Below are 26908 nucleotides of genomic sequence, written 5' to 3' on the forward strand. Positions count from 1 at the left end.
CTTTGCACCATTGATTACAACCTTCTGAGCTCAGCCAGTTTTCAATCCACCTTGTTGTCTGCTCATCCAGTCCATGCTTCATCAGTTTGCCTACGAAGATGTTTTGGAAGACAATGTCAAAAGCTTTACTAAGTCAAGGCAGACAACATCCACTGCTCTCCTCTCATCTACCCAGCTAGTCATTTCATCATAGAAGGCTATTAGGTTGGTTAAGCATGATTTCCCCTTGGTGAATCCCTGCTGACTACTCATCACCTTCTTGTTCTTCAGGTGCTTGAAACTGGTATCCAGATTGAGCTGTTCCATTACCTTCCCAGGCACTGAGGTCAGACTGACAGGCCTGTAGTTCCCTGGGTCCTTCTTCATACCCTTTTTGAAGACTAGGGCGACATCTGCTTTCTTCCAGTCCTCAAGCATCTCTCCAGATCACCGTGATCTTTCAAAAATGATGGAGTGTGGCCTTGCAATGACATCAGTCAGCTCCCTCGGCACTCATGGGTGTATCCCATCAGGGCCCACGGACTTGTGTAGGCCCAGTTTGCTTAAGTGATCCCTAATCCGATTCTCCTCCACCAAGGGAAAGTCTTCCTGTCTCCAGACTTTCTCCCTGATCTCAAGGCCCATGGATTCCTGAGGGCCAGTCGCAATCAGTAAAGACTGAGGCAAAGAAGCTGTTCAATATCTCAGCCTTTTCTGCGTCCTTTGCCAGTAGGGCCCCTGCCCATTCAGCAGTGGGCCCACATTTCCCCGGTCTTCATTTTGTTATTGATATATTTATAGAGGCCCTTCTTGTTGTCCTTGACATCCCTCACCAGATTAAATCCCAGATGGGCATCGGCCTTCCTAGCCCCATCCCTTCATACTGTGAAAACATCCCTGTATTGCTCCCAGGTTACCTGTCCCTGCTTCCACCTTCCATGTACTTCCTTCTTCTGTTTGAGTTTTTCCAGGAGCTCCTTGTGATAGACCATTCTTGAACCTGAGGAGGTAATCCTTGAACATCAACCAGCTTTCTTGGACCCCTCTTCCCTCTAGGACTCTATCCCATAGAATTCTTAAAGGTAGATCCCCTGAAGAGACCCAAGGCTGTTCTCCTGAAGTCCAGAGGTTGTGATCTTGCTTTTTGCCCTGCTCCTTCCTCTGAGGATCCTGAAATCCGCTATCTTGTGGTTGCTGCAGCCAAGGTTGCTCCCGACCTTCACATTCCCAGTCAGCCTTTCCTTGTTTGTAAAAAAGAGGTCCAGCAGAGTACATCTCCTCGTTGGCTCCTCTATCACCTCTGCCACTGATGCTCTCCAGGAACCTCCTGGATTACTGTCCCTCCAGCAGATATCAGTGGTTAAAGGTGGTTAAGGTCCCCCACAAGGGCCAACTTCCAGCTATCTGTAGAAAGCCTCATCTACTACTTGTCCTGAGCAGGCGGCCTAGAGCAAACACCCACAACAGTGGCACCCATACTAGCCTGCCCCTTAATCCTTACCCATAAGCTCTCAGTCTGCCCATCATCTATATCCCTAGACCGTCCTCAAGGCAAAGAGACTCCAAATGCACATACGCCCCTGAACCATACCATTTCCATCACAGATCTTGAGGAAGAAAACTATAGTAACACAACTGCAGTAAAGGCTAAGGCTGATGAAGGAAGAAACCCTTTACATAAAGAAATAAACAATGACACCAAAATATAATTTTTAGGTATATTTTTCCCTAATAAAGACCAGATCAAATAAGGTCAGAGGTTAGGACTAGCTTTTCAGGAGCGTTCAGCTGCCGGTGGCCCTCTCTGATATTTGTAACCAAGGGTTTTTTTTTGTTTGGTTGGTTTTTTAAGAGCTCAATACACAATACTTGCAACAGTTCTAAAAACCTGCCTAAAAATCTAAACTTCACTGAAGTTCAGAATTTGCATGGTGAGCTCAGAAGAAACCAGTATAGATCTTGGAGCATATCCCTCTGCAGTAATACTTGTCAAAATCTTCAACATCATCTTTTATTAATTCATCTTCCTATATGTTCTGCTCCTAATTCTTTTCTCTCCTTTTAAGTATATATACTTACCAGTTCACAGTAAAGAGATTAGTGCAGATTGCATCCAGCCAAATGACCTGTCACAGCTACTCATGATACAGCTATCCTATACAAACATCATTGACTTTATATTCTTTTTCAATGGATATCATTGAAAAATATCAGTGTATATCATCGCATATTTTTCAATGTACTTTTTCCTTGTGAATACATGCCTTGGCCTTTATTAACATTTGTGGTGATGAGGGAAGGGACTAAGTCTACATTCCTAATGGGAAGCCTCAAGAGGAAGTATGATTTCTGGTCAGAAACATATAAGATTTCTTAGGTTTTTGACCAAACTAATAAATCTTTCCCCAACACTGGAAACTTGGTTCATGTTTGCAAACCCAACCATTAATTCTCAGAAGTCATACAGCAGAGGAGCAAATAATTCCTTCCTGATTTAGTCAAGATTCTGTTACTTAACAGAAAATCCTTAAATAAATGCACTGAAGCTCCACAGAAAGAAACTGTAATATAATGGTGCAGATCCATACGGGCATGTGTGCAAGAGTTGCTTCCTCTAGTGGCTGGCTTACACAGCGAAGGAGGGAAGGAGGGAGGACTTGCCACTAAAATTAATTATGTATGCTTGTAAAAGTCTTTTATAGTGCAAGGAGAAAGGTTACACATATATGCAGCGTATAAAACTGTATCTGTTTGCAGCATATGGCTTCAATCCAGCCCGTACTGCAGGGTGCTGTTGCTCATACCCATACTTTACGCATACTCACACAGCAATATCCACACTCACAAAGCACACACGCGGGCCTCAGCGTCAGAGTTCTAAAAGGTTCCTCGGGGGCGCTCTTTCATTTCTCAAAGTCCTCTGTGTAACCCAAGAGGTATCAGGCCTCCTTTTATAGTAAAACAACTGTGGAACATACTCTTTCTCATCTTCACAGCTCTAATCCAGCAGTGGAGGCACCCTATTCACAAGTAGCTATGGGATGTACTTGAGTTAAGGTATCTCATGATTACTTACTTTCCAGCTATGCATCCTGGTTCTTTAACACAGCATTGCAGATGGTCCCAAAAGCATAACAAGCAGCTATCTTCTTAGCTGTACAAAAACAAGGGTCTAAGCCTGCGTCCAACAGCTTAGTCCTGTGCAATATTAGAAGTGCCCCTCAACTGAAGAAGCAAATATATCTTCCCAATTTGTGGAGAAAAATAAACACTGCGGCAGATGGGAAACTATCAAAGGAATATCAACAGTTGGAGAAGTCTGATATGAAACAGCATTGGGGAAAACCTCCCTTTCCTGCTGTCCAGTTGTTTAAATAGCATTTATAGTGTTGAAATTCATTAGGTACAATTTTACAAGTAGGAAATACTTTTCCTATAAAATTTCAGTTTTCTTTCCTTACTCCATGTTTTAGTCAGAATAAGACTGTCAAACAAACATGGATTAAGGAGTTTTCTGCTAACTATTTAAGGGCATTATAACATGTTTCTACATTGTTAGAAAGCTGTGACTAAAGATGCAACAGTTTATGATTTTTACAGAATCAGAAGTAGCAGCAGAAGAGCGATCTAACCACAGGATCTGACATGGACTAATCTCAAACCACCACAGAAGACATTCCTTTCTGCGTATGTGTATTCCCATAACGCTCTGGGAGATGTTTCAATGACATCCTTTTTGGCATGAAATACGTAATTCCTCCAGTTAATATCAGCTTATTATGTTGGCCTCTGTGATCTTGCAGAGGAAAAGCAATTAGGCATTACATAGCATTTTAATAACTCTGGCAGACTGAACATGGCTTGTTAGTTGAAGTTGTGTGCTTCCTTTTCATAGGAAATCACTTGATATGGGATGGGTATAAATATATGTGTATATAAAAAACATCCAGTGTTAACAAATTATTTTTCTCTTTGCTTGTACTGGGGAAATGCAGTGGAGTAGCTTCATATTCAAAATATGTTAGAGACGCATTTGGATCATATTTTCTGGTCATGACTTAAAATTACCCAATGTCTTTTTAAGAAATCCTGTCAAAAAATGAACGGAAACTGAATTTGTTCCTACTAGAAAAGGAAAGGGCAAATATTATCTCCTTATTCAGACATTTATTTCCTCATATTCCTATGACTTTGAAACTACCAATTTCTTAGTTAAATAGACTTGGCTTTCTGAGTGTCTTTTAAAAACTAGTACAGTCATTTGTGGTAGCACTATTTATATCACAAATACTTTAGCTAAGTACTACAGGGTAAGAAACAGTTCTAATCTCATAGTATGCAAAACGTTCTGGGTTTAAGATATTATCGGTCATTTCTAGCATCAGTGAAGTCTCTCATCATGTAAAAATGGAATACAATGCAGGTTGCTGCCTCTCCCAGTGTATCTGACAACTACTAAGAGAACTGACCAAGCAATGGCACTTTTTTTGTTAGTTTGTCGTCAGTATGACCTTCACAAGTTTCAAGTAAACACTCTGTGGCGCATGGTGGGAGGATGACAGACAACTGACAAAATTTGAAACAAGAGAGGTTCTGACTGGATATAAGGGACAACTTTTTCACCCTGAGGACAGTCAGGCAGTAGTGTAGGCTGCTCAAAAGTAGTTGTGCAGCCTCCACCTTGGGAGGTTTTCAAGGCCAGCCTAGAGGAAGCCCTGAGCAACCTGGTCTGATCTTATAGTTGACCTGCTCTGAGCAAGACCTCCTGAGATCCATTCCTAGCTGAATGATTCTATGAGTCCAATGATAACTATTTTTCATTCATGAGATTGTACCCTAATTTGCAAAATGCTCCTAAGTAAAGCACGGGACAGTTACACATGGCTTTTCCATTCTTCTTCATAACTACTCCTAAAGCATTAATTCTAGAAGCTCTCTTCTCAGCAATCAAGCATAAATTCAGACTAATTCCACTGAAGTCAATAAGCCCTCTGTGTCTGCAGTGTTGCTGCTGACAGAAAACTGGCCTTTGCTGCCTGATGGTGGAAGCTCTAGTGCAGCATACTGCAGCAGGGATTACTTCAGACACTTCAGACCTCTGCAGCTGATTTCTTTCCAGCATCTCTGGACTAAATACTACTTTCATTCCCTTACCTCTTTTTATACACTTCTGACCTCTAAATGTCCCCTGTGTACATAACGTGATTGTCTTCCCTACAATTCTTCCTCTCTCCTTCATATTCTGTGGCCTACAGAGTCAGATTGGACAGCTTCAGCTGAACTGTTAGAATCTCATGCGAACACGTTTTTGCTCCAAAGAGCAAATAAAATATGAATGTTTGTATCAGGAAAGGTAAACAGTTTATAGATGAAATCCTGCTGTCTTTACTCCCAGAAAATATCTAATTTTCAGTGACCAAAAACACAGGACTTATTTTCATATTTGAAAAAAGGGAAAGGGAAACTACAGGTCTCAGTGTTGTCCTTTGCTGCTTATTAACTCATTTGCCTTCATAAGCAGGGAAGAGATCAAATTCAGGTAGCACACTCGTATTCCACGTCCCCCCCCCACCCGCCCCCCAAATGAAGTGGCCCAGAGGATGGTAATACTCTTTTCACTAGCCCAAATCGAGATCGAGGCACACAGTTTTTGCTCCCTTACACAGAAGAACAAGCTTTACCAATATCAATTTATCACAGTCTATCCTCAAATAATGTACAAGCCTATGATTAACAGAATCTTAAAAACATACAAATTACACACTTGAATATTCTCAGCAAAGTCACTGTTTACTCTACGAGAGAGGCATTAAAAGAACTTGGGGCAAATTCAAACCTGTGTCTCAAGCCCGAGTTCACCAGAATACTTTAGTCACCTAGACAGCTGGCTAACGGCAGACCTAAATTTGGCCTGAATAAGGAGAACATTGAGTGATCTTCATCTTTGTTTTCCATACTCACCTTAACTGTTCCAAGCGCTCAGCATAACCCGCCTGGGGCCAGCTGTCTATATTTTGTAGGTTTCAGTTACTAAAATAAAGGGTTTGAAATGTAACCGCACAAACACTGCACCATCTTAGACCAGAAAATGCCAAGACCTCTCCAACTGCTCCTGTTCTGCACCATGATCTGTCACAGCCTGTCCTCTGACAAAACCTGGAGCCTCAAGTCTTCTTATAGAGCAACTTGATCTTGACCCCCTGTACAACTTACTTGCTACTGTTATCTGTCAAGCAGAAAGTCACTAAACTGGGGTTCCCTGGCCACCCAATGATTTTGGGCATGATGAGAAGTAGCTAGAAACTGTTGCCATCTCTCCACCCTATGGCTGCTTGGAGTTGTGCAGGAGGTCATTAGGGGCTTTATTAACATTTACTTGCTTGCATGGCAAAGAAAACTGTGATCCATTCTTCCCTCACAAGTCTTCATGAAAGAATGCATAATATGCCATTCAAAGCATGCCAGAGTTCATCACCATTCTGAAGGTAAGCTTAAGCACATTTTTGTCTTAAATACTCACTTCCGATACAGTGTATTTGATTTATTCAACGGTACTCAAAAAAAAAAAAAAGTCCTGGAAAATATCCTAAAAAATGCAAAAGACTGTATAAAAAAAGACACGGCATTTTGCAGCTTACCATATTGTTTGCATCAATGGCGCAAGAATAACAGAAGCTAAATACTTTTAAAGTATGCTAAGGCTAAATGATTATCTCTGTTTTCCATATCCAGATGGCTGCTTGCTAGAGCCTAAGGAAATGAGAGAAGGGACAAGAAAAGCGCTAAACTCATAAAAACTGAAAGTCTCTAAAGGAAAATTTTTGAGAAAAGGAAGTCACTGTGATTTAACACTTCCTTTCTCAGCCAGCTTGCACAGGCCCTGAAAACATAACAACCCATGACATGATTTGTCCAAGCCTGTGGACAGGTGTCTCCTAATCCCTCCACTTGATGCAAAATTCCAAGAAAAACAACTAAGGGGCAGAAGGAGAGAAGGACCGAAAGATGATGTGGTGTCCTACTGGGTGTTACAAAACCTCCTGCTCGTCCCAATAATCTGTTTTAAAAGCCATTTTTAGTTGCAATTTTTTTAACCCCAAAACGTTGCATCTCAAATTTCACGAGGAGGTGAACTCCGACCTGAACAGCCCCTACCCCTAGAAATCAGGGATATCACATGTCAAAGCTGCAGATCTCAGTGATACCAACATGTCTTCACTGCCTTCTAACTCCTCATGGCACTACAATGCCGAAGTAGAGCTGGAGCAACGAGAATGGGGATTTTAACCTGGCTCAAACATTTTAACGAAATATCGATGGCAAGGTCAGGCACATTCACAGAAACCCATTCTAGATAAAATCCACCCACCTGCCCGTGAGGAGAGGCATCCAACATGAGAGTGCAATCTGTACCTTGTAATGCAAAGCTGAGTCTGATCTGCAGAATCATCCTAGCAGCACTGATGGACAAATCCGTAAGACTATTTCAGATCAAGCTAACCAGCAATAAGAAGCTAGATTTCATCTGCAAAGGCAGGAAATTTCCTCTTGAAATTGAGAGGCAACAAACATGAAACTCCCTAGAGACATTTGCACAAACTCTTTTTTTCCCCTCCTAAAAATGCTAAATTTGCTCTTCTGATTTAATCTTTTATAAATAGGTTCCAACTTAGAAATATTTAGAGCTCAACAGCTGTTTCTGTTGAGCCTGACAGATGAAGAAAGGATAAACAGACAGAAAAATAACAACAAATATTACAGTGGTTTAAAGCATTATTACAACTGTTAATTTATAATACTAGACCCAATACCTGGTCATAGATAGTATACACATGAACAAATCTTCAGTTAAGAGTAAACAGAGCAATAAAAAGTAAAAGTAACAACAGCAGTCCAAGGTGAATCTGACTGGGCAATCAGTAGTCTGTCAGAAAACATTTTACTTGCTACAGATGGGGAAAGAAGATCCCTAAGAACAAGAAGGAGAAATTTTCCACTCTTCCTCTCCTTTTCCACTGTTTTCCATATTTTAAAATATTTTGCCTATGGTAATAAATTCATAAGTTCTCCTAAAGCTGTGGATTTTCAGCAACAGGGAGAGAATTTGCCGTTGCTTTTTAATTTTGAAAAATGGGATTACCCAGAACTGGGACAACGGGCTGCAGAGCAGGTAAGAAAACCATGGAAGAAATAGCATGCCTCAAACTCACCAGAACCCAATTTATTTGCACTTCTAACTGTATTTCTGTACTTCCGTTTCTTGTCTGAAAGAAAAGAGTGGAACTATGGAACACTGCTTTTTTCAAAAGGATTGTGAGAAATCAAACTCCTACAGTCTTACTTTTTAAATGTTGTCCACAAAAACTACGACAACATAGTTTTGCGACAGCATTAAGCAGCCACCAACAGAAACAGCTGGCTCGCAGTGTTCAAAATGGAGTTGTTTCAAATAAGTAGATGCAAAAACCTGAAAGAATAACCTTTTCAGGTTTATTTGTCCTCTAATTTAGTATCTAAACAAATATCATCACTATCTTGCTCTTTCTGTGGTGAGTCAAAGATTTCATAAACAGCCTTAAATTTGGGTGCTAACAGTGAAAATTTTTAATAGAAATCTCTTATTGAAATGCCATTAATGTAATGGACATTTTCATCTGAAGCAAAGCATTGATATTTAAGACATGAATTTTCCAATTCTGTTCTTACAAGAACACATCCCTTCATTTCAAAGGGGGAAAGAGCGGCCCAACATATCAGATTTAGCACTGAAATAATAGTTTCAAAATCTTTTTGGAAGACCTAGTCAGAGCACAATGAAACTCTAGATAGCCATCTGGATTTAAGGCAGCATTTTATTTACTTTGGAAACGTTCTGGTAATTGTGGCACACCAGAAGAAATCCCAGTAACGTTCATTTCTTCTTGACACAATCTCCTGTTTCTCCATGACTTCAACAAGTCATTTCACAAACCTAGTATAGATCACTAGGCAACAATAACCATTACAGCTGCTGTCCACTTCTCCGGACATGCGCTCCACCAAAGCCCGTTAGAGCTTTAATAAACTAGCAGTTGACTTAATACTATTAAAAATACAATGAGAAACAGAATCCTCTTAGATTTTTCAAATCTTTAAAAAAATATCAGTATGCGCCAGGTAGTAAATCTATTCCTCCTTTCACGCAGCTTTAAAAAGTATTCTGCCACTACTGACTTCCATCAACTCCTGTTGACTGATCTCCTCTTCCTCGGAAGGGGAAAGGGAAGAGGATGGGGAAGGGGACTTGAAGAAGAGTAGCTAGTAATCCTAGCACTAAAGAAAAGGCAAGCTAGCAAGCGAACAAAAAAGTAACATCCCTTCCTTATTCCTCTTCAAGCTACAGATACTTCTACTCTGTTCCACAGTTTTGTGTCAAATAGCAGTAATTCCTAAAAGAAACTACACACTTATTGTGCTATTATAACTTGTAAAGGTCTCACTGACCTAGAAACCTCATGACCCTTTGCTTAGAAAGAGCCACATGAACACGTTGGTCATGATTTGGATTTGCACCTTCTAAGGAACAACTACTCTGCCAAATTTCTGAAAACTTTCCTTTTTGCTAAGCAGACTTACCTGAAGGTTGACATAGTTCTAACAGGTTTTTTTCTGTAAATGGAAAATATAGCTTCAAATGCAGCCATGAGCTTGGATTCAAGTTCCCACCTGCAGCCACATCACTACCTCCTCTGATCTCCCTAGGGCTCATGAATCTTGCAGAGTCAGGCTAGCTCAGTTCTGGGGACAGAAATTTCTGCTGAATTCTTCAGAAAGCAGGAAGCCTGCAAGCCAGCCTGGCCTGACAGCTCTGAAGCACTGCCCAAACCCACTACTAGGGGCAGCGTACTGCCAAAACTGTCACCATAGGCTAACTTTAGTAAAAGATTTTATAACTTGTTTAAGCAGCTTCTTTAAACATACATGCCAATTGCAGCCTCTAAGTTCCTGCTACTTGGAGCACTTACGGTTTTGGACCCCAAATTTCAAATGCAGGTGTCCAGGTGCCCACCAGGTGTGTCTATACTAGCATGTTAGTTCTGAGCAGGGATTCACTTTTCGGTCAAACCCCTGACAGTCCCCATTTACCACCCTTTGCTTTATACTGCAGAACAGTCTTAGAGCCAGGTTATTTTTCAATGAAACTAAGGATGCATGCACTCCAAGAATGCCAACGGTCCTCCACAAAACCAGACTAGAGGTAGTCCAAAGTAAAACCTCCGAACTGCAGAGAGCGTGGGCGTTTGGTTATCAGCACCATCTGTTTCACTCTGCAAACTTGTGCCTATTGTGCCACACCACTTAGTAGTGGAGACACAGCCTAAAAAGCGTATTTCAGCACCTAAGTGGAAGTGGCTTTATTACAGAGACTGCAAGCATCTACCACCACTAACAAAGGCAGTCACTTAATTTTCTTCCTGCTTACCAATTCACGCTTTCCTAGTATAAGACTCAAGCTATTTTTAGCTTGCTTGTCACAATAGAGAAAATGTACATTTTAGAATATATCAAAGTAACTACAAGGGCTCATTCCTTAAAAGGAAAAGATTTGAAATGGTAGCAGCAATCTTACAGTTCTTACTAGCATGTGCCAACCTCAAAATTTCAACTTATAAAACTGCAACATTTTATGTAGGAGCAGCACAGAACATACACACCCACGGGACCATCCCCCCACACAATAAGCTTTGCTCTAACATGAGTTAGCAGCAGATCTCGTGAGTTTCAAAAATCCTGAGATCCCAACACAGTAGTGTTATGTGATGGGAATGTCTTTGGAATGCTCATGCTAAAGGCATATGTCCATTTTTGTGATAAGAAGTGGGGAATGTTCCTAGGGGCTGCCCTGAGAATGCCCCTTCCAGCAAAGTTCTTGGGACGCACAGCAATGCTGTGACATCTCCTTTGCTTCAGGATCCCAGTCATGAAGTCCAGCTGACATATAAGGAAACAGCTGCTGCTAACATCTAAAGGAAAGTGCTGTGGTTGCTGCTGAACATGCCCCGGAGCAACTTTCACACTCCAGACTTGAAGCTCCAGCAGTTTTGGTTTTCAGATTGCAATCAGCCCTCTTCTGAGAAGTAATGGCAGACATGTGGGAAGGAAGGGGTGAATGTACCCAGGGACCAAAGGTTGGCTGAGCCAACTACACTAGCGATAATGAACACCAACTACACTCACAGCGTTTTAATTCTTCTGTGTACAGCTTACTTCCCGTTTATTCAGTATTTACGATTGCTTCATCTCTCTTGAAATAGAAGTTGCAAGATAGATAAGTAGGCAGACAGAAAGAATAAATGATTATCTAACTTCAATATAGTACTCACAACCCACTGTTCCATTAAGGTGCTTTTTCTGAATCAGAATTAATCCACTCTGTTGTATCCAGACACGATCCTAAAGTGTGCCATGAGATCACATTTCCTTTCTCCTCTCCTATAGCAGAAAAAGAGCAGTCTCTGATAAGGCCACTCTACTGCAGCCAAAACTTCACAAAAAGCCAACATTAAAAAAAAAAGTTTCTGAAGGAGAATCCAGGTTTTGCACGTGGAAGCAAACCTGATATCAATGGAAAATCTGCAGATGTGCTTTGGCGAAAGTCCTCGGGCACTGTATTGCACGAGTCTGCCATTTAGTCTAACATTTTGCCTCAGCTCTTGTCAGGTGCCACTCAGGCAAGCACGGGACTCTGGATGGCGCAGCTCATAGAAAAGGGCTTTGCCCTAGGGTGCTCCCCAGGAGATAATAAACCCCAGGTGCACTACAGCCAGAGTCACCACACTGAGGGGTTGCTGTAGCCCAGGGGCGCACCCTCCAACGACCCCATGATTGACAAGTCTTAACAAAGGCGAAGTGACACCCTAGACTCACAACATAAACATCTAGGTGCTGTGGAATTCCCCACAGAATGACCTGTTAACAGGCATTTTATTATCAACTGAGCAGTAGGTTATCTCTTGATATGCACACTGCTATTGACTAGAGCCATACAGCTTGTGTACAACTGTGGGCTAGCGTGGTTTTGACTGGCTATAAAAGAGTGAGCCATACACCTATGTTGTGGACTCCCACTCACCCTCAGCTGGCCTGGGGACCCGAGGGCCCACCCATCAGCGGGGACTCCCCTGAGGTTAACAGCTTGGTGAGGAGAAGCTGGGGAAAGCTCTATGGGAAGGGTGGCCCATAAAGGGTGAGAGCGGTCGCTGTACCATGCCCCCATGATTTAACTGTAGAGCTCTGATATGTATGTATATTTTCAGTTCTATTTCTCGCTTTATTATACTCTTAGCTTTGTTATAACCTCTTATTTCTAATACAGTCTCATACTTGACAAATGATGATCTCTCGAGTTCAGCGCAACTAATCCTGAAATCCAAAAGAATCCCAGATGCCCCTCTATTGGCATGTCACAGCTCTTTTAAAGAAAGAAGGCTTGGATGCAGCACTGAATTCCTTCTACTCTAGAAAAGCAGACTGGTTGCCTTTTATCTGCACAGACATTCATTTTACAATTTGCTCCTCTATGAACTAAAATTCTCTCATGAATGCCTAGATTCTTTTTCAGTTTTAACATCCAAAGCAAGGAGGGGCAAGGTGCATGTGGCAAATGGCTGTGACAAGCACTGCTGCAACTTAAACAAAAGTTATGTGAGGAAATATATTCTTTTGTTTTCACTCTGTTATCTGTGAATTTAAGACAATGTCCCTTATACTGAAAGAGACAGTGAAGAATTAATTCCTATTGAGCATCTCCATGATACAGGATTTTATAGGCTTCTATCATATTCCCCCTCTATCTTTCCTATGGCAAGCTGAAGAGTTTGCCCTTCATACAGGACCCATTTCATGCCCTCGATCCTCCTTGTCGCTCTCCTCTGGTTATTTGCACTTGTGCTGTCTCTCTGAGATTGGGGGACAGCAGAACTGCACGCAGTTGATGCTCCTGAGCAGGAACAGCCGTCTAGGAGCCTATCGTTCTGTACCTAACAGGTGGAACGTTCTTCCCCAGCAAATCACTTTATATTTGTCTGCGTTGAATTTCATATGCCATTTTATTGCCTAGTCATTCCATGTCACAAGTTCCTCCTGCATTTATCTACAGCTGGCCCTGGTCTCTACTACGATGAATACTTTAGTATTATTACAAGTTTAATATATTAATATTTAGAAAACGGCACTGCTGTCCAGAGCATCAAATTCATGCTTCTACAATTAACTGTAATGCCAATGCCCACTAAAATATTAAACTTTCAAGTTATCTTTGAATGTGTTAGATGTATTAACTCCTGAACACCTCAGACATAATTAACCTGAAGTTATTTACGCTAGAACTCTAAGCGGAGTTGTCCTTTTAATGGGACAGCCTATAATTCTGCATCTTTCTTCATTCCAAGTTGGAATTATTTCACAATTTCCTAAAAAAAATTTCAAAAATTGTTTCAAAGCTACTATCTTGATGAAAATGGAACGCTAGAACTTTATCTCTTACAAATACTACAGACCATAAAATACACTTCAAAATGAAATATCATGAAAGCCAAGAAGTCCCATGGAATGTCTTTATTTCAACAAAAAGACATTTTTCAAAAGCATTCAGTGGCAAGCTTCCAACCAGCTCACACTATAAAACCTGACGTATACTGTGACAGTGATAGTAGCAGACAGTTATATTCCGAATACCTCTCTTTCTCCTCAGGGCAATGCTGCCTCATGTTATAGACAGTAAGAGAAATGACGGCAAAAAGAGTAGCTCGGGGAAGGTTCAAGTGTATTTTACAGTTTGGACTCTACAGGGTGACAGGAAAGACTGTGATAAAATACAGAGAAAAAACCGTACCTAACAAACTAGAAAAATCTTTTCACCTGACAGAGCTCCTAGCTGCTATATGCACCCTGAACAGTGTATTTATTAATTGTCATTTGTAAGAACTCCCACAAAGCACACTTTCACAAGGATGCTGGACAATTCCAAAAGCTGTCGTTATTCAAAGTGCTACGTTAGAAATATCAAAAGGAAGTGGCATGGAAATCCTTTAAATACGTAACAGTCCAGCTACTCTATTCTTCTAACACCTTTGCAGAAAGAGTTGCGTATTTTCTAATAACAGCCAAACAGGATGCCCAGCTCTGCACTAACAAACCTATGAACACCAGCCTGGAAGGAATGCCCAGGCAGTCAGGGAGCTACTGAGCCACAGAGGATACCCACAGAAAGGGACTCTTCAAAACAGTCTTTCAAGAAAATATACCACTATATTTAATACAGATGCCTAAACCTCTACATTAAATAACCTGATATGTTAGCAAAACCCTTGCTCAATTAGGCATAAAGTTCCCTATGAATGTGAAATTTGATGATGACAATAACATCTCAGAATACTTATGAACCTTCAGGAGGATATGAAATCTCATTTTTCACCTCCAGGGAAAACTTTTACTCTTAACTTTACCTTTCTACGACATCCTCTCCATTCCAGCAAGTTGAGCTGTCTCTCATCACCAGGTCTCCATCACACAGCCTTTCTGCTATAGAGGCATAAAAGGTTCGGGATCGCTTCATGTAGTTGATGAAGTCTCTGCAATGCAGGAAGAACACACATTTAACAACAGGATGGTAAACTTCTGGTTTAAGTCCCCCTGTCAACTTAACCCTCAGCTACAGTCAGAGTTGAGAACTCTTACAGAAATTAAAAGTCAACCCAGTTAGTCTCCATTTTTTCACTCCTAAGTATCATCCAGTCTTACTTAGTCCAGTGTTAATACACATAATCATGTTCAAAGGGTGCTTTTAACAAATCATATTAACACACCTCTCAAAATTTGAAAAAAGTCTACACCTGTCTCTGTATAAACAGATAAAAATAATGAGAAAGCAACATCATTAAAAGGAGATTTTTTTTTCCTGTTACTAGAAGTGAGTATTTCTCCCTTCCCTGAGCACATCAGATGAAACAAGAATACTGTCAACACTGTCCTAGGTGAAAAAGGCTTCCTAAAGCTAGCATTCCATCACAAAACCTGCAATCCACCATTAAGTACCCCAAGCAAGCAGCAGCAGTACAGAAAGCCATCTCCTTGGGATGTGCTGGGGTTACTTCCTCCCCATCAGCGCTATCCCTGTCACACTGATATCACAAAGAAATTTCCCTCTCTTCAAGTCTGTAAGAACAGGCTGCGCCTGTTGCTTTGGAGAATAACCAAAACTCCTGGCCAGTACAAACAGCCCATTTCTGATGTTGCATGCATGGAAAAATGCCTTCTTGCAGGCAACTTGCTGCCTCTCTATAATCTGGTTATACCTATATCTGGTTGAGGGAGCCAGAAAAATAAACAGTAACAAAACAGTGTTAATTTAGTACTCAATCAAGAGCACTGTGCAATGAGAAATTATCCTATTTCCACAGCTCTGGAAGCTCCTATTTGGCATAAATGGGGCTATCAAGGAGCTGCTTGCCCCAGAAAGTCCCTCAATAGCCCATTCTGAAAGGCCACAGGACTCATTCTGGTTTCTAATGCTTCTGTCTGACAGGCTGTAAGAGGACACTGCACTGAAGCCGTGCTTGGGGATACAGCTGCATAGAGCTTGGCACAGGAACAGTCAGGATTTATTCTTATTTGGGGAACAACAGGTGCTTTAAACAACAAAGTCCACTGTTAGGTATACAACCCCTACAAGGTAAAGGCAGTGGTCCAGCTGTCTTTATACTTTCATGGAAATGTTAAACTGGCCCATTTATCTGACATGCGATAAAATCCTGCACTAGATAAGGTAGGCATCACATGGTTCTAGGGAATTAACTTCCCCTAACACAGCAGAAAAGCTCTCCTTTTAAGAGAAACAAGTAGCATTTCTGGGCTTACAAGGAGGAAGCATGAACTGCAACCCCGGACTACTCAGTAATGAATATAACCTCTAAGTATTTATAAAGCTCAGCCCAGTCGCTACCTACCTGACAGAACAGCCTGAGAGTACTGATTACACAAAGGTGACACAGATACTCAAGATTTAAAGTCTTCTAAAATGCAGTTTTCCTTGAGAAAGAAAAAGATCACTCTTTTAATAAAGTCTAAACTTATCTTGCTCAGCTCACTCCAAGAAGCTTAAACTCCTCTATATTTTTAGCCGAGTTGGGCTTTGACGTTTCAAATTAGTATCTTAGCAAATGCAGAATTCTCTGCCCAACTCTTCATCTTCTCCAGTGAAAATATTTACTCTTCATCAGAATAAAACTAAACATGCTAGGTAGAAATGTACAGTTTCCCAATGTCCCACAGTATAAAAGCAGTAGTCAAAAGTACGTCAGTTCCTGGATTAGAGCTGAAACAGCAACTTACAGTAGAGACGAGCTAACTCTAGAGACAACAAAATATGTCACCTTGTTTTCATTCTTACCGAGAGATTTTTTTCAAACTTCTTGATTTGTCATTCTTTGAAGCTTTCAGAGGCAGAGAACTGGAATAGGCCGGGGAGAATAAGCATCAATCAGGAGAGGTTGGGGAGTAGGGGAGAAGCAGGAATTCAGGTAAATGACGGAAAGAAATGAGAAACAAAAGAGAAAAGTAAAAATTATTTGAAAGAAAGGTCATCAAGCACATGCATAGGATAATACAAGAAAACAAATGAGGAAAATTGTCATGTGATTTTTCTGAAGCACAGATGCAATTAAAAATGTTAACGCAACACAAAAACACAGAAATTTTGCTTTCCCCAATCATTTTCAAATAAGGTATAATTACAAATGCAGCACACATAGGCAAAAGCTAAAAATAAATTCAGTGGACTTAAAGTTTACCATAACTGATATCAAATGGAAGAACTGAATATATATGCAGCTATGCAAGAAAACAATGGGAAAGGGTTTAGAATGAACACCATGGGAAGGGGGATACAAATGAGCAGCATTCATTTTTTGGTGTAATGAGCAATTTTTGGTTTCTTAATAAATAATGTGAATATAGATATTTTTTGCTGTTCACTTCTGGTCAGAAAGTACCACTGAAAGAAAAAGACCCTTGCAAAGCAGGATGAATAGCATCTAAGGTTATATTTGAGCAAAACTCCTAATTTGAGCCATCTACAATAGTTACTATTTACCGCAAATCCATTTTGTGGCACCAGTATCCTAATTTAGTATTAAATATTGTATTCAGCATTAGCATCCTGATACGACGTTACAGTTACGTGATTTGATACCACGTTCTGTTCTTTCTTACACTCGTATTTGTGTATCTTACTGAAAAGAGTAAGCTTCCTCTTGAGCAGCTCTGACGATACCCAATGGATGATGGTTTCGCCATCCGAAATACTGGGAGCTGAAGGCCAAGGATGGCCCCAGGAGAGGGTGGGCTTGCAGTGATCATCAGGTGAGTGTCGCTCACCACCACTGCAGCAGTGACAAGGCAAACCTGGATCAGCTGAAACTTCTGCCTTGGCCAGTTAGGCAGAAATGTTTGATTCTTTTCCACAGTAAGTTAATTTGCATCTGGCATTAATAATCTATTCTATACTAGCACTTTAATATTTGAATTTTAATAAAACTATGTGAGACCTGATACAATAGGTAGTTAATATGAAATAAAATAGATGGACCTGATTTCAAACCTTTCTGAAGAATCTCAAAGTTGTTTATTTTAAGAAGCATAAAAGACCTGTAAGACCACAGAACAACACAGAAATCTCAACAAAATATCATTTCAAAACCTGCCTCCTCCAATCAGCAACTAAATACCACGTTATATTTCTTTGTTAAACATAACATATTTCTCTATACAGATTTGTATCCGGTCTATGTTTAGTGGTTTGAAATATCGCATGCAGCAGACATGCTAGAGACAGGTATTTTGCCAGGAGCACTGATCCTGACCAAAGAAGTACTTCATGCTGAACTCAGCAATAACGTTCCAATTTACTGACTGAAATTCTGTACATATCATGTACATTCCCTGTACCATCATGTGTCTTCAATTTTGTCATCTCTACTATATGTTATAGTAACCTGCACATTAAAAAATGACTAAACAGCAATCCTGCCAATTTCAGTTAACACCCGAATCCTATTGTGTAATAAAACAAAAACAAAAAAAAAAACCAAAAAAACAGATCTATACATCTCAGCACCCTCAGAGGAAAAGGTTTACTAATACCACACAGCATTTATTTACATTTCAGCTTCTTACATCACTGTCCCTGACACTTAGTGGTGCACTGCAAAAAACATGTAGGAATGCAATGTGGAAGAAAATAAAGATGAGAAATCTCACAGGAACCCGTGAGAGTAAGAGGAGCAGAAAAGGATTTAACTACCGCAAAAGAGGATACAGTTGCTACATAAATTCAGGGACCACGCAGGATTAAACTGTGCAGAACACCAGAGGCTGAGAGCGCCTTAAGAGGGAGTGTTGACATCCCTCTAATGGGGGATGTAATTTTACATTCTGGTTTTCAAATGCATGAACAACCTGAGCTCCATTGAAAAGCTGAAACCAGTTGTTCTCAGACTCTTCGGAAAAAGAGCTGACGAATAAGTTATGTCCTGATTTTGTAACTGGTCTTGCAAAGAGGTAGCACATTTACAACATAAATATGCACTTACAGCTGAACTGTTTCACACTAGATGTTCAAGGACATCATTAAGTAAGGATGACAGAAGAGATGAGACATCATTTTATTGTGTTTTTTCCTAAAAGTGTGCTAACCCACACTGGCTCTTCTCTTTGAGCTTGGAAATATCCTGCCAAACTTACAGGAATGAGCCACAGCTTCTTCATTTACTTGGAGACTGCTGACTTATTCCTTTTCTTTCTTTTTCTTTTGATATTCCAAAACACAGAAGTCATGTTCCATGTCTCACTTGAATTAAGAGTGGGTTGGAGAGATGTCTGCTACACAAAGCAACAGAATGGGACCCAGTCAGGCCAGCAAAAGTCTCCCTGCGTGACCTAGAACCTAAACTGATGGACAGCTGAGGTCACTGCCCTTCACTTTTTAAATCGCCAGAAGGAATGGCGCCAAAAAAGATTCCTGTAATTACTCCCATAATCTAGGTCCCCTGTAGCAGTTATCTGTCACTCTAAGAGCATTTTACACAACTTGCTGCAGCAATCCTTTCGCCCATCCACTATAAAATTGTATTACCTAAAATTACTTTTTATTGATATCATATGTGATTAAATGATAGATGATGAACAACAGTAGTCAATCACTATGTATTTCACTCTATTTACTGTTACACAATTGTTTCCAAAAAGCAAAGTATAAGCTTCATGCCATGTGTTTTATAGCAAGCTGTGGAAAATTTAAAAATATTCTCCACTTACAAATTATGGCTCCCTCATTAATTCTTGGAGCCTGGGCTCTCCACAATACCTATCAACACTGCATTTCAGTAAGGCTTGATACTAATTATGTAAGGATGGACTTAGTTTAGATGATGTTTTGGATAATTTAATTTTCAGTGTGCAGACTAATTTTGGGCAACATTAATTTACAGTAAATCAGTTTTATTAGACTTTCTTTCGCATTTGAGGGTCTTACATTTTAAAAGGTTAACATTCAAATAATTTTAGATGGTTGTAGAGGCTACGGAGCAGATCTTCAGGTGACAATGAAGTGCTGTAGTGCCAAACACATCTATGTGCATTTGGTTAATAGATTACTACTTAATAGGCTGTAATTCTACCTTTTTCATTGTCAAGCAGTACGTTCCAGTGAGGCCAAGGAGTTATACAGAACACAGGCCTAGAGCTCTGAGTTTTTAAAAGCAGATTTTGTTAATGGTATTACAACTACTGGTTGAATTATGACTGCTTTATTTATGAAATTAATTTCCTTAATGCCATTTTCTATGCTATTCCATTTGCATGGTGAAAACTGATTAGCTATAAGCTGTAGCACAAACTGTTGTGTTTTGGTTATCAGTTATAAAGAACTGGGGTAAGAATATTGTTATCACTCAAAAAAAGCTTGCTGTTATTGTTTTCATTTTTTTTTAAAAAGAGTTTGTTGCGTTCATATAAGGCTAGATGAGAATTAAAAGAGAAGTGGAGAAAAATCTCATGTTCTCAACTCCGACACCAGAATCTAGGCTATGTAAATTTGAGTATCACTGTCTGTTTACACATCCATCCAACACAGAAATGCACATGGACTCCCTGGGTAAATTAGAGCCACACTAGTCTTGGCTAGATGCATAAGCCCAGCACAGTTCTACTCACTTTGCTGAAGCTGTTTCCAGATTTATATTGGTGTCACTGAGAACAGCATGTTAGCCAGAAACACGTCATTGTGATTTTATGGTCAGTTAGCTCTGAAATTTCCTCATGTATCATAAGCAGCATTGCAAAGATATCCTTCCTTCCCCACTTAAAATTTACAGAAAACCAATCCAGGAGCTATATGGGGAAAAGTGAAAGAAACTCCAGAAGATCTGGGAGCAAGGATACCTAGGCCAGGGCTGGGACCAAGGGCAATAATTCAGCTGTCTAGTGTCTAAATTAGCATGCAGTTGAAAAACAGAAGCCAAAATGGACACAAGAAGCCTAAACATAAATGGTTTTGCTGTTGCTCCCTTGCATAACAAATTAAGCAGATTTCAGGGGCTCTTATTACCTACAGCAGTGAGAAAGAGGAGATCTAATCCCTCCTCCCCATCTCTGAGGAACAACGGACTGACTTTGTGTCATGGGAATGAATCTTTCCTTCACCTCCTTTTCCCCTTCCTCCTAAGATGAACCCAAGTCCTTAAAGACCTGAATAGCTGTATTTTAAATAACATAGCGCTTTAGAGTCAACTGTGGAAGTTACTCAGACCTCATTTGGGAAAAGATTTCAATTGTTTTCATTGAAAGACATCAAGTCTGGCCTGTAAGCAGTTTTTCTTGGAAAGACCTGCAGCCTAACACCACATACACATCTGCACAGCCATCAGGGATGGCAATGGCTGGAGGGAGCACAGACAAGACAACAGAACTGTGGCTCTGGCTTAAACACTACTCTGTGAGGAACCATTAGCACAAGCTGAGGGCAACAGAGTTTATTTCCAAGTAAGTGCTGCTTATGATTACCTTCTCTTATTGTTCAGGCTAGCGTGAGCCATCACGAGCGTCTGGGTCTCAGTCGCTTCTTTCACCGGCGCTATATTGTCTGACAACAGGTTCCCTTCTTGTTGTTTGGGCTGTCCACACACTTTATCAACCTGTATGAAAGGAAGGGAAAGGAAAACCATGTTTGAATGGAGAAACGGATTGACAATTGCACAAAGGTCAGCTTGTTCCTTGCGGTTTGCATTGAATGCAAGAGAAGGTGTCTGGGGAAGAGAAAGAAAGAATTCTTGTTTCCAGGAACAAGAAACTAGTCCCCTGCATAAGAACGACCAAATTAACAGGCAGCGCACAGAGTACCGCTAGTATAAAGTCAACAGCCATAGATTTGACACTGGATACCTGGACTACAGAACACCTGGAAACGGATTGCAATGGCAACAGTTTAGTATAGATTTGAAAGCGAATGATGAAAGTGTTGCCAAACCCAACTTTTATTTAGAAACATATCTGGAATTTATAAAGCATGCAGAGTTTGGTGGAATGCCTAGCTTGTATATAGAGAATAGTCTTTAACCCTGTTTAGAGTTTGAGCAGGCTTATAATCAGAAGACAACTGGGATGAGACTACATGATACTCCCGTAAAACAAGGAAACGAGCAAAAGAAATTGGTATAAACAAACAATTGTCAATAACAAAAATCACTCTTCTTGGAGCTACATAACCAGGAGGATTTCTAGCTTTGGGAAACACCAATGCCTTGGATCATGGGTTCAAGACACTAATACCTCTTAGCCACTTGCCCTTACTGTCCTCCTTGGAGCCTTCTCATAGGGGATGTTATACAAGAGCAGGAGAAAGTGAAACTTGTGTTTATCCTCCGCGCACTGCAGATCTGACAATATGCCTGCATCCTGCCATATTTCTGTGCTGTAACAGCTTTAAGTGACAATAGTTGGACAAAGCTTTTCCCTTTTTAATCAAATAAGTCATCTCTAACATTTTCACCTACCTTAAGTCCTCAAACAAACATGAAAAGACGCACAGAATCCATCACCCTGCACAACATTTAATTTGGTATCACCTTCAGTTTTACTTTATGACCAGGATGAGAGGATTCTTGCTGGTCTGTGCATCTTACTGCATCTTTAGAACACTTGCGGAGTAATGGCTGCCCATCTGCTGATGACTGCAGAGCACAGATGATTTCAAATCTCTCTGCCCCCTTCCACCACTAAGTTGTATATACCTGTGTTAGTGCAAATATAGGACAATTTCCTCAAATCTCTCTTTGCTCACTTCCTCCAGGAAAACTATGTAAATCTAAGAGACGTTTTCCTCTGAGAAAACAGGCCAGTTGGAAATGAAAAGTTAGAAGCCTCAGAGGCATGACACTTAACATCAATCTTAGGTGTACGACTTCAGCCTGCTCCAGCATAATATGTTGTGAAGAATACAAAACTGTAGCAATTGAATGAAAACGTACTGGCTTAATCCTCACATCCCACCGGCAGTCAGAGGGGGAGCCAGCCACCTCACTCAGCAGCACACACTGTGTATATTGTTTTGGTCTCACCAGAGACCAGCACAGCATTACTTTAAAACAGAACTTTGTGAACTCAAATATTCTATTTCGGTCCCTTCTAAGCTTCTGAAAGAAAGAAAACACTCTATGCAAATGAAAATATAAAACAAAAAATGCCTTTTGAACCCTCTGGAGCTGGACAGAAGTATCACACAGCTGGGCCACATTCCTGCACAGACTGTTCTCTATTCTGTGCCCTGGGTTTCCCAGGTTTCCTACAACATACAGATCAAATTCCCAGCATAGGTTTCTGCAAAATCCATCTTAGGTTACATCCTGTCAGTAAAAATCATGTCTTCAAATAACATACTTCTCAGATCAAGTCACTATGGGTTTGCTTAAGAGAGTTTTAAACAACTAACACTGTTTGGAAAAGCAGTATGTTTCTTACGTGCACTAGCAACGGAGAACTTGATTTCTTTTTTTTAACGGAGAACTTGATTTCTTTTTTTTTTTTTGGCTTTCCTGTGAGAAGTTTCAAAGAGATTTAGAGTCATTGCTTTTGCTGTGAATCAATAGTTTAAGCATCCCAATGAAAACAGTCGTTTTGTTTTGATCTGTATTTTTGACAATACAGAAATAAAATGACTCTTTAAACTGTAAAGGCATCGGTATCCTCTATGCCAAACCTTAACTTTTGAATTGTCCTTTTAAATGATACTAAGTTTCCTGCAAATCAAATTAAACCACGGTGTTTTAGTACAAAATGTTTCTCAGTGGAAAAAATTAACCAGTTCTACTCCACTAAAAGGAGAGTACGCAGTTCAATGAAACAGCCCATCGCGTTCACACTTCTTCGCTTGACGGGCCTTTTAGTGCCTTTCTGCTCATTATTAATTCAAGAAACGGCAGCAATACCGCATAACTTAAACTACGGCACAAACCTTTTAACCTCAAGCGAGATTAACAAGATGAGAGATACAGCACTAATCTATCGTCTGTATAGCAAGTAGCTCTTAAACGTCTCAGCTGAGATCCGGACTGCGTTGCGCTGAGAGGAAACACCAGCACGGGCGAAGAGGAACACACTGAATTCCTCGCCCTCACAGCGCTGCTGGTCGGTGGCGGGGCCACAACGCTCGCCGGGTGGCGGGAGAGCGCCCTAACGGTCCGCACGCGCGGGGGGGGGGGGGGGGGGAGGGGCAGTGCCCTAACGGTCCGCGGGGGGGGGGGGGTAAGTGCCCTAAGGGTCCGCACGCGCCGGGGGGGGGGGGCAGTGCCCTAACGGTCCGCACGCGCGGGGAGGGGGAGGCAGTGCCCTAACGGTCCCCACGCGCGGGGGGCGGGGCGGTGCCCTAACGGTCCGTGCGCGCGAGGAGGGGGGAGGCCCTAACGGTCCGCAGGCGCGGGGGGAGGGTGAGGGCACACATTTATCAGTTTACCAACACTCGCCCCTAAAGCTGAGGCCAAGAGCGAGAACACGCACATAGAGAACGCCATCTTAAGCGTGCAGCCCGGGCATTTATTAAAAATGAGGAGATGCTGGGTAAATTGAAAAGCATGGGGAACGTCACTTCAAAATAGCAAACCTGGCACCTTCTGGAAGGGGCACGTCTGCGACCTCCCGCTACCGATTACCTCTCTGTAGGCCACGGCAAGCAGGTGGAGGGCTCACATCCCTTCCTCATGACAACGCCGGACAGCGCTGCCAGGATCCAGCGCTCAAGAGCTCATGAATCAAACCACCAAACCACCAGGAAAAATACCGCTACTAAAAATAACGACTAGGAGTTTGTTAATTGTTTCCTGGTATGTGTGACTTACTATTTCCACGGTTTCTTTCCTGGTATGCGAGACTTACTATTTCCATGGTTTCTCTTAAACCCTAAGTGCAGCAAAGTGATTATTTTTCACAGAAGCTAAGATTCCTCTACTAGCAATGGCCATTAAGATTTGGCACAATAACACCAATTGTTATGCAAGGCAAGAGAACTCCAAAGCATTGGCTGCAAAAAAACTACAGACACCTGTGATAAAATTTAATAACAAAAAATTAAAATTTAATAACGAAAATGGGCAGAAGTAGAAAACCTGTTGCTCTCTTGCTAAATTCAATTTTTAGTTATCTCACAATACTCTAGAATCAACACAAAGAATGACTAAGCTAATTTGCCTCTGATTTTTAGACTTAAAAATAAGCGTGCCAATCACAAATCACTAACTGATGGATAATCATCCCTCGTGAACTATAAAAATACTAACGTCATTCTTCTTGTATCTGATATTGAATCGAGTCTGCCTTCTAACAGTGAAGACCTAGAGTTGAAAACTAGTATTCTCCATACATCATTATCCTCCGAATTATCAATAGTTAGTTTTTCTTGGGCTTAAAGCTTTTTGTTTTAATACCAAGGATTCTTCTTAAGTATCTTTCTGATAACCTTTAGCTACACTTCTTCCCCTGTGAATTTCCCTTTGTAATGAAATAAAGACTCATATATACAGGAAGGATTATTTGACCTCTCACTATTTGTTCTTTAAAAGAATGACTATTTACAATTATTGCAAAGGCTTAACAAAATAAATTGAAAAAAATCTCATTCAAAATCTTTTGAACTCTTTCAGCTTGAACAACCTTAAAAATTAAGGTCATATTTAATATACTTAATATAATCAAACATGGGAAAAATGTCATGCCCTTCTAGATACTGAGAGAATCTTATCTCCCTAAAGCAGGAGACGTTTTCACCAGCTCACAATAAGTAATTTTCTTTGATTTCGTAATGAGAAGCTTAGTATTTTAAAATACAAGATTTTCTAGTGATTAGGCCTTGAGTTGTTAATAAAGTGGTGACACATTTTCCACAAGTTCTCCCTTCCCCCCACCCCCACCCCCACCCCGAGATATAATCCATCCCAGCTCCACCCAAAATCCAATGTCTTGGTGACATCTCTGACAAGAAGATGAGGCTTCCTCACAGCTTGGCAGGTGTCTGTGCACATACCCACGCCATGTGAGCCGCGCAAACGCACTTCACATTAGAGCTGGGGTTTGTTGGTTCCAGTTGCCAAGTTTTAAGTAAGAGAAGCAGGAAACACTGCGAGTTACCGGGAAATCAGGTTTAAGTTTTTAGACTTTTCTGTCTGATATCAAAACTCAAGTCAAACATACGTTGTGCACAAGACACCAACACAAATAGTTTGTCATTTTCTGTTATCTGAGCCATCAACCAAAGTTCATTATCTAAATACAAAATCCTCTCAATTCTCTCCTTTGCAGCAGCTGTAATCTATCATTCCAGTACTACTATGAAATGCTGTTTTCCAGTGCTCGACTGATGAGTGGAATCACTTCTGATGAAAGGTAAGCCAGGGCAAACCTTGCACCATTTGCTCATTGTCGCTGCCCGTAGTTCAATGAACAAAATCCTACCACACAGTGAAGAAAAGACAGAAAGAGAGTAGAGAACCTTTAATTTTCTCTTAACTGTGCTGCGTCTCTTACGGTGTATGTTACAAATTACAAACGCAGCTTTTGCTGATAGCAAAGTTCAGCCCTATATAAATATCAACTATGGGATTATTAGTTCAATTTCCTAAAACAATATGGTGTATTTCATCCGGGAGGAGTGCATTCTCCCCTCAGTAACTTTTGAATTTATTGGACAGATTTAATGTAAATTAACTTCCTACAAATCTTGTTCAAATTGATGGTTAGACAAAGAAAGAGGTCAATTCTTAATACTAGATATTAGAGATTCCCCAGAGAGAGAGAGAGAGAGAGAGAGAGAGAGAGAGGCATTATAAATTTCTCAAGGGCAGGAAAAGCTTCTGTTAAGAGTTGACACTTCATTAGACATCAAAGAATCCAACCATGAGACTTAAATCCATAAGAAATGAGGCTTTCTCTGTTCTGCTGCTTGTGGAGATACTTGGCGTTAATCATGCTTTGAATTACAGTAATATCTTGATGGTTAATTTTGGAATCGGTATAGAAACGTGCCAGAAACATATGCAACAAAGTCTTGTAAAAAGAAGAGCCCACATTCTGAGGAAAGACATGGAAGCTATAGACGTATTCTGAAAACTGCTGGATAAGCACAAAAAGATTCAGCTCATCCTGATACTTTTATGAAACATCTGGATTCCTGTTACTCCTCTGCATATCTCACCATCTTCCTCAAACCAAAACCAACAGGAAAGTATTTCAGTAGTGAGAATGCAGAAGTAACGGATCACTATTTAGCATAGCTGACGTTAGTTAATTGATCTGAACTCCATTTTCAGTTACCTAATTTAGCCCCAGCAGTTTCTATGACCTTGCATGC

General features: G+C 40.7%; 1 protein-coding gene across 1 annotated transcript in view; it reads right to left on the minus strand.

Moving 5' to 3' along the window:
* LOC104143560 (glypican-5) overlaps window positions 1-26908 on the minus strand; it is a 397244-nt gene that overhangs the window by 239946 nt on the left and 130390 nt on the right. The window contains exons 4-6 of the mRNA XM_009674126.2: window positions 21079-21209; window positions 16409-16468; window positions 14466-14591 (exon numbers count right to left, since the gene is read on the minus strand). Coding sequence (XP_009672421.2) covers window positions 14466-14591; window positions 16409-16468; window positions 21079-21209 — 317 coding nt within the window. The remainder of the gene's footprint in view (window positions 1-14465; window positions 14592-16408; window positions 16469-21078; window positions 21210-26908) is intronic.

The sequence above is a fragment of the Struthio camelus genome, chromosome 9 (genome assembly GCF_040807025.1).
Source record: "Struthio camelus isolate bStrCam1 chromosome 9, bStrCam1.hap1, whole genome shotgun sequence".
In the NCBI taxonomy this organism is placed as follows: Eukaryota; Metazoa; Chordata; class Aves; order Struthioniformes; family Struthionidae; genus Struthio; species Struthio camelus.